General features: G+C 45.3%; 1 protein-coding gene across 1 annotated transcript in view; it reads right to left on the reverse strand.

The window, feature by feature from the left end:
* The window catches only part of PDE8A (phosphodiesterase 8A), a 169,205-nt gene that overhangs the window by 30,063 nt on the left and 130,820 nt on the right, over positions 1-8,322 (reverse strand). Inside the window, exons 13-17 of the mRNA XM_012801922.2 lie at positions 5,674-5,744; positions 5,242-5,406; positions 3,584-3,632; positions 3,207-3,342; positions 1,581-1,779 (exon numbers count right to left, since the gene is read on the reverse strand). Coding sequence (XP_012657376.2) covers positions 1,581-1,779; positions 3,207-3,342; positions 3,584-3,632; positions 5,242-5,406; positions 5,674-5,744 — 620 coding nt within the window. The remainder of the gene's footprint in view (positions 1-1,580; positions 1,780-3,206; positions 3,343-3,583; positions 3,633-5,241; positions 5,407-5,673; positions 5,745-8,322) is intronic.

Raw genomic sequence — 8,322 nt, forward strand, 5'->3', positions numbered from 1 at the left:
GGCGCCGAGCCAATGTTGTTGTTTTTTAAGTATCCGGTCATTTTAGTTTCATTTCTTTGTTAATCTCAAAATCATTCAAAATATTTTCTCATTTGTAGTAGACATTTTTTATTCAACTATTAATTATTAAATTCTAGTTCTGTTGTTAAAAATATAGCCTATGAACTTTTAAAGTTTATCAACACATTCATTGTGTCCTAAAATACTACTATTTTTGGAAATATTCTATGAACACTTGAAAAGATGGTATATATTTAATAATTAGCCCGGTAAGTTTATTTAAATTGATCTAAATTAAAATTCACTAATTTTTACTTTAATTGGGTGAATGGTATATGAATTATATTTCAATAAATGCTTTTAAAGATTGTTTTAAATTAGCTCTATATATTTGTATATAGATTAAGTAGATTAATATATATTAAGTAGGTCAAAAGCTATAAATTACAGCAAAACTTGGGCTCTCCATGTGCTGAGCCATACTGATGTGCCTTGCCACTTATTCTCCTGACTGTGAAACAGTCTCTGGACTACTCTGCCTGGTCTTGGTCTTCCTCTGAGAAGGTCTACCCCTTAGAGTGAGGAATGAACATTTGTTCAGTCCCTCCATGTAGCCTGTTGTCCTTGCCATGGCACTCTTCCTTGTACTAGCTCCCTGTTACAGAGGCAGCTGGGTGACCGGGAGCCGTTCTCTGGCCCTGCCTGGCTGTAGCTATGTGTAGTCCCTGCCAGGGGAGCAGTGGGCCAATGGCAGAAGCTTCAGAAACCAAAGTGGGTTGGTGTGGCCCAAACACGGCCTGTGAGCCTGGGGCACACAGGAGGAAATGATGAGAAAGAGTTGATGATTGAGGTGAATGTGGAGAGCTGTAGAGTTTTAAAGTTTAAACCCTGCAGGAGGTGTGCAGGTGCTCCTGGGAATGACATAGCCAGATCTGCTGTTTCAGAAGGACTGTGTGGCAGCAGTGTAAGGAGCTGGCAGGAGTTCCAGTTGGAAATTATATAGATGAGAAAAGATGGGGGTCCCTGAGATAGCAGCAGGAACGAGGATGACTCTGAGAAAGTTTAGATGTGACAGCAGGCGAGGTCAGATGATCAACCAGACACTGGGCACCGTGGAAGGGAAGCACTAGGCTCACTCCTGGTTTCTGATCTGAGTATCTGCTTGGCTGATGGAACCCTAGACTGGGTGGACAGCCATGGGTAGGAGCATTGCTGAAGCAAAGATGATGGACTTGGGCTCAGAACTCCATGGACTTTGAGGTACAGGTGAGGGCCCTCAAGTGAAAATACCTAAGAGTTACTCAGCTGTGTTAGCCTATAGATTCAGAATGAGATGCCCAGAAAAAGAGTCTTATCCTATCCTTGTTGGCTTTCTCCTCAGTAACTAAATTCTGTTTCTTTTACACCCAACGAATGGGGAATGGCTAGGATTATGTCATGGATTAACACTACCAATTCTCAAAAGCCCCAGCCTGATGCCTGTGCGGCCTCCCCTCTCCCTGCTGAGTCGTGCATGATGAAGCAGAAGCACCAGACTCCCCTCTGCTCCTACCCACTAAGCGTGCCATGCACGAGCTCACCTTTATTCTCTCCTTGGAAAGAAAATAGGCAGTGGCATGAAGCACGTCAGCAGAATGTGTAGAATTGTGGTAGGGGTTAGAAGAATGATAATTGGCTTCAATAATTTGTAGCCATGATCTCAGCGTTGACTCAGAACAGTTTAAGAATTCACAGACTCCAAAGCGAGCAAACATTTTAAGACCAAGATAAATCAAAGGCCTATAGAGGAAAACAAAATTGCAACGAAGTAAAGAAACAGGAAGTATTTTGAGTCCTGAATAGGCTCAGATCTAACGAGCAAATCCCAGCCTGGCTTCAGCGGGTACAGGGCAGTGAAGTGAGGTTGTGTGGGCTGTACCAGCCCCTGTCTGGGGTGGCCAACCAGCTCTGGTGGACATGCTGCCTCCTCTGGCCCTCTCCACAACTGCTCTGGCCTCAGCCCCCTCAGGACTCCGCACCTGGGAAGGGAAGTTTGCTTCCTGATTCAAACTCCCACGTGCACTAGTGGATTCCTCAAAAAGAATCCCTTTCCAGGATAAACTGGTACCACTTTGAACTCAGCCCTCTCCCTTGTTCCTTGCTAGATTTACATCACTGGTTGATATCCAACCTAGAAGAAAATAAGATTTCCTGAGAACTGCATATAAGCCAGATTATGCTGCAAGTCATATACTTTACTCAACAATCTGTAGTTGGGCATTATGTATGAGGGGTTTCCCTTAAGAAGGGAACCAACTGGCCACCAAATTAGGCACTTCCTTGAGAAGTCACCTTGGCCCAGCATCTGGCCTTTGGCTTAGGTGGTCAAGAAACTTGCCTCTGCTGAGGCAGTGTCCAGAGGTGACAAACGAACTTAAGATGACCTGCTTTCGCCTGGTCTCCTGGATGCAGTGCCCCTTGTGTGCAAACCAGGTGCTCGAATGTTCATCTGTCTTGGAGTATTCTTTTCCACTCCCCTGGGCTGTGCCCGGCATCAGCAAGGTAACTCATGGCGAGCATACACAGGGTTGGTGTCTGTCTTAGGGGCAGTTCTCTCAGTCCTTAGAGGGACCCAATGAATCACCCCATGGCCCAGTGGAGCACACCTAGGGCAGACTGAGGGCAGCCCCTCTCCTGTGTGCCTGACCACCAGCAGCAGCTAAGAGCTCTTCTCCAGGAACAAGACTGAAGGCAAATTGCACTCCTATTCCCACACTGTATGTCACACCCAGATGAGAATGGAGAATGACTGGGGCTCTAGGTGTTTCCATGCCTGTCACCAAGCACTAAGGTCTGGGGCAGCTCTTAGTATACATGTATGTATGTTTCTAGTAAGTTTTTGTCCTAGGCTCTGAGTAGGCCTCTCTGCTACTATCTTAACATCACAGGAGAAATCAATACTCTTCTTCCCCTAAAGGAAACCCTCTGCTATTTGAGAAGTTCCATCACTTGTTGAGTGGCACTTTCCATGGCTCTGCCATCTCGGTCATGGCCAAGCAGCCTCTCTCCCAGGCCCTGGTGACTCAGGGCCACCTACTACCCTGCTACTCCCTCCTCAGCTCCATCTGACCAGGAACCAGCTGTGCACACGATCTACACTCCTTGTGGGGTCCTCAAACAGGCCCTGGGATCCAGCTTTCCCTCTGTGGAGCTCCCTGGAAACTCACCTTTTGTGTGTGGCAGCCTCCAGTTCAAAAATATCAAAGTCCCAGTGTTCTTCATTTTCCATGGCCCCAGCTACCCGGGGAGGGATATTGTGAAGGGGGAGGGGAGTGATTACATTGTTTGAAACCTGCTGAATGCCTGCAAAGTGAAGTCATTTGGAGAATAAAATTAATAGGCTTTAAAACATTAACTGTTTCTAAAGGACAACAGTACTGTATGTATCAGGGACAACTGCTTTGTTTCTGAGGTTTTATGACTTACCAAGACAATTATTTGGATACTTTTATCTGAAAAAATTATCTTCATCACTTAACCTAGAATGCAACATTGTAACTAGTGATATAAAAAAGCTTAAAAAAAACAAAAAGAAAAAACTTACTTTTTGTTGAAAGAACATATTCATTCCCTGATAGTCTTCGTAAACCATCCTGATAAAAATAAAGGGAAAAAGAAAAGCCATGACTATTATTTCCTTCTTGGAAATTCCAGGTGGTCAGCTGCAGGGTCAGCTCAGTGCAGGCCTCTCTACCAACCCACTGCAAAGCTGCCCTGGGCCCAGCAGGGCCAGCCCATGATCACTGCTTACTGGTGAGCACAGCAGCCCTGGCCCCGCTCCAGGATAAACTCAAGGGTAGAGGCCGCACCAGGGAGGTGAGGACTCCCCTTCAGGAGAGGTGGCCTCTGAAGCCCATGCCTGCTGCCTGTACCCTGACTATTCTGGTTTCTAAGGAATATCTCCCTCTGTCCTCAGTCTTCTCCATTTTTTTGCCACCCTTCTCACCCTGAGGATGCTGAACTTCCTTTGGAACACGAGATCCCTTCTTACCTTCTATGTGAGCTCACTGTCTCTAGTTGACTTCCCTGGGCTCCTCACCTCTGCTCCCACATCACTATCCCCGAGTCCAGCCTCAACTTCCTCGCTCCCTTAGGCCTGAGGTTTCTGTCCACTGTTTGCCCTTGTCATTTTCAGCCCCTACCTACATGCTGGAGGAGCCTCCTGCTCAAATAGGCAGGACCACAGTTAGCTGCTGTCATCACTGAGAAACACTCTACCTTCTATTTTTTTATTAATATTATTGAGACAGAGTTTCACTTTGTCACCCTTGGTAGAGTGCCATGGCATCACAGCTCATAGCAATTGCTTGGCTTCAAGAGATTCTCTTGCCTCAGTCTCCTAAGTAGCTGGGACTACAGGCACCCACCACAATGCCCAGCTAATTTTTTTAGAGATGGGGTCTTACTCTTGGTCAGACTAGTCTCGAACTCCTGATCTCAAGCAATCCACCTACCTTGGCCCCCCAGAGTGATAGGATTATAGGTGTGAGCCACTGCACCCCGGCCCTTCCTACTTTATTTTTATAAAATCAAGTGACTTGGGAGACCAGGCACTAGGAGGATCGTGAACGACAGAATGCGGCTCCTCCTCTGTGGAAGTGTCCGGCACCTTCTAATGTCTATGACACACTCCCCCTTCTAGTGAAAGATTCCTAACTGGTGTAGCATGCTATGAGGTGAAACTGCCCCAACCCCAGCACCTTTTGAAACATGTATGGCAGGATAAAGATACTTTTTCTGTTTTGTAATTTGATGTGGAACACTGAACGTGTTTTTCTTTTATTCTTCCCTAGTTTTCAAAATCTTTACTATACCTAAAAAAGTTCTGTTTACATAAATTACTTGTAGAACCCCTAGGCAACACAGGAGAACTAGCTCAGTAGCCATCTAAACACCTTCTACCGTCCTATCCTCCCAGTTCTGGTCTAGCTGGGAGCCGGTGGCAGGAGGTGCTCAGCCAGAGGACAGTAAGACCCAGTGGAGGTGCAGTGTTGGCCCAGACTGTCCTACTGGTCTCTTCAAAGAGCTCTGTTTGAGCAAATAACCTCTAAGCAAATCAACAGGAACAGTTGCTAGCCAGTAGTGGTCACATACACTCACAGACACTAACATCTACTCAGACACTTAGTCCCTGACATCTACTCTCAGACACTAAGCCCCTGACATCTACTCACAGACACCAAGCCCCCGACATCTACTCACAGACACTAAGCCCCCGACAAGGTCGCTGGCATGAGGGTCATCATCCTTAGCACCAAACTGTGGTGAGTACAGTTCAGTGGTTCTTAGAATTTCCAGCACACGGTCCAAGGCTTCTGTTACAGGCATGGGACTGCTTTCCTGAGCAGCATTGATAATATTTATTACCTACATTATGGAAAGAACAGACTTGAGTTTTAAAACCTTAGAAACATAGGGAGAGTCATCAGAGTCAGGCTGGCAATAGCACTTAATGCTGACTTAAGACTAGTTAAAATGCTCATGTCACAATGCTCCCTCTTCAGAGGAGGCCACAACATACAACTGTGGTACATTCTTATTGTCATGGGTCCCTGTTTCTTCTCACTGGAAAGAATTCTTGGGAAGAAAAAGGGACTTGTGTGCTCAATAGAGACAGACTACAAACTGCTTCACCTTGGTGATGGGTGCCTCAATCGTCATGGAATGTATCCGGGCCATGGAGGAGTGCCGTCTCTGGCTGGAAGCTGGGGAGAGAGGGATGCACAAATCAGGGTGTGTGTGATGTGGGCACCTGTCTTGGTGGCCAAGGGCTCCGTGTGCTCAGCTGACCGAGGGCAGGACCAGAATGACAGCTGTTGAGCTCCCTGCCCACTTGCACAGCCTTGGGCTCTGGCATTACCAGTTCTGCTCCTTGTGGCACTAGGATGCACATGTCCCCAATGGACTGAATTCTGATGTCACACGCCAAAGAGAAAACAGAGGAAACAATCTAGCAAGTCAAGGCCCAAACAGCCTCTTTTTGTGTCTATAACAGTAAGTCTTTATAGTCATTTAGCTTGCCATTCTCCAGGAGTAAAAATGTTTTGGAAGACAGTGCCAATGGACTCCTTGTGTCATATTATAGCAGGAGCAATAAATTCAACTATCAATAATGAAAATATGTGAATTTCTGGTTAAATTTTTTTGGGGAATCTTCTGGTGCTTTCCACTGCTATGTTTTATTAGGTAAATATCTTAAATGAGACAGCAAATCTTAGGTGCTACAGTTTGTTAATTTTGTGTTGTTCCTGTTAAGACATGGTTTCTTTGAGGTGAGGGGAGACGGGCAAGGACTGGCAGGAAATGAATAGTTACAGAGTCCTGTGTGTCTCAGCGAACACCTGTCAGCCCACATACTGCCTACCAAGGGACTGTCTCACAGACTGACAGGGCAGCTCCATTTCACCAGTGAAGAAACTGAGACACAAGGAGAGATGCTGTTCGAGGTTAACTAATTCTGCTGGGGGGAGGGTCTGAAACACATTCAATTTGAGACCAACAAAGCTTAAATATGATTTTGGTGACCAGAATAGGGTGTCAACTTTCCATTTCACCAAACAAGGTCATTAAACCAAAAATAAAAACCACTACTTATTTGCTGAGAGAAAACAAAATGACCTAAATAAATGGGTACATTGCATGTTCACAGTTTGAAAAGACTTAGTTATTGAGATTTCAGTTTTCCACAAGCTGATTCAAGGCACTCTGAAAACAAATTCTAGGAGGCATGTGTGCATGTACGTGCACCTGTGCGTAAATTAACAAGCTGAGTCTAAGTGTTATTGTTATGCAGAAATGCAAAGGACCAAAATTGCCAAGACACTGAAGAACAACTGTATATAACCAGCTACCACGACTGACTGTAAGTGATCAACTGTGCTCTGAGTGCAAGCATAGACAGACAATAAATGGGAGAGAGAGAATACAGTCTAGACACAGATCACATATTTATAGTAACCCGATTTACAGTAACGGTGCTTACTGTAAAAGATCTTTTTTCCAATGTGGTGATTGCAATTGGATTTCTATAATGGGGAAAATACCTTCACAAGACATAAAGATTAATTTGAAATGTATTATACACCTAAAGTAAAACACAAAACAATGTAGCCTGTAGAAAAAAACAGAATATCTGCATTATCTTGAGATAAAGATTTCCTAAATAGGACATAAAAAATACTAGCTATGGCCCGGCATGGTGGCTGGTGCCTGTAATCCTAGCACCTTGGGAAACCAAGGCAGGAGGATCCCTATAGATCAGGAGTTGGAGACCAGCCTGAGCAAAGCAAGTCCCTATCTCTACTAAAAATAGAAAAATTAGCTGGACATTGTGGCAGGTGCATGTAGTCCCAGCTACTGAGGTGGAGAGGCAAGAGGATTGCTTGAGCTCAGGTTGCTGTGAGCCAGACTGAGGCCAGGGCACTCTAGCATGGGCAACAAAGCAAGACTCTCTCTTATTTAAAAAAAAAAAAAAAAAAGCACTAGCTATAATACATAACACTAACAAAATGAATCTCATTAAAATTAAGAGGCTTGGCTCAGTGCCTGTGGCTCAGGTGGCTAAGGCGCCAGCCACATACACCTAAGGTACACATATACTGGGCCCGCCAAACAACAGTGACGGCTGCAACCAAAAAATAGCCAGGCGTTGTGGTGGGCGCCTGTGGTCCCAGCTGCTTAGGAGGCAGAGGCAGGAGACTCACTTGAGCCCAGAAGTTAGAGGCTGCTGTGAGCTGTGATGCCATAGCACTCTATCCAGGGGGACAGCTTGAGGCTCTGTCTCAAAAAAAAAAAAAATTAAGAGGCTCTGTTCCTCAAAACACAGCATTAAGAGAGCAAAAGACAAATCATAGGTGAAGAAAATGTATCTGTGATACATAGAAGATTCCTATCTAGACTATATAAAGAATTCCCACAGATCAACAAGAAAAAGACACACATCCAATTATAAAAATGGGCAAAACATGTGAACAGCACTTTAAGAAAGAAGATATCCAAATGCCAATAAGCATATAAAAAATGCTCAACCTCATTAGTCTCAAGGAAAATTAACATTAAGATCATCAGAGTGGCTCGGTGCCTGTGGCTCAATCGGCTAAGGTGCCAGCTATATACACCTAAGGTGGCGGGTTCGAATCCCCAGCCCGGGCCCGCCAAACAACAATGATGGCTGCAACCAAAAAATGGCCGGCGCTGTGGTGGGCGCCTGTAGTCCCAGCTACTTGGAAGGCTGAGGCAGGAAACTTGCTTGAGCCCAGGAGTTGGAGGTTGCTGTGAGCTGTG

This window comes from Otolemur garnettii, unplaced genomic scaffold (genome assembly GCF_000181295.1).
Source record: "Otolemur garnettii isolate 467f Iridium unplaced genomic scaffold, OtoGar3 scaffold00011, whole genome shotgun sequence".
NCBI lineage: Eukaryota > Metazoa > Chordata > Mammalia > Primates > Galagidae > Otolemur > Otolemur garnettii.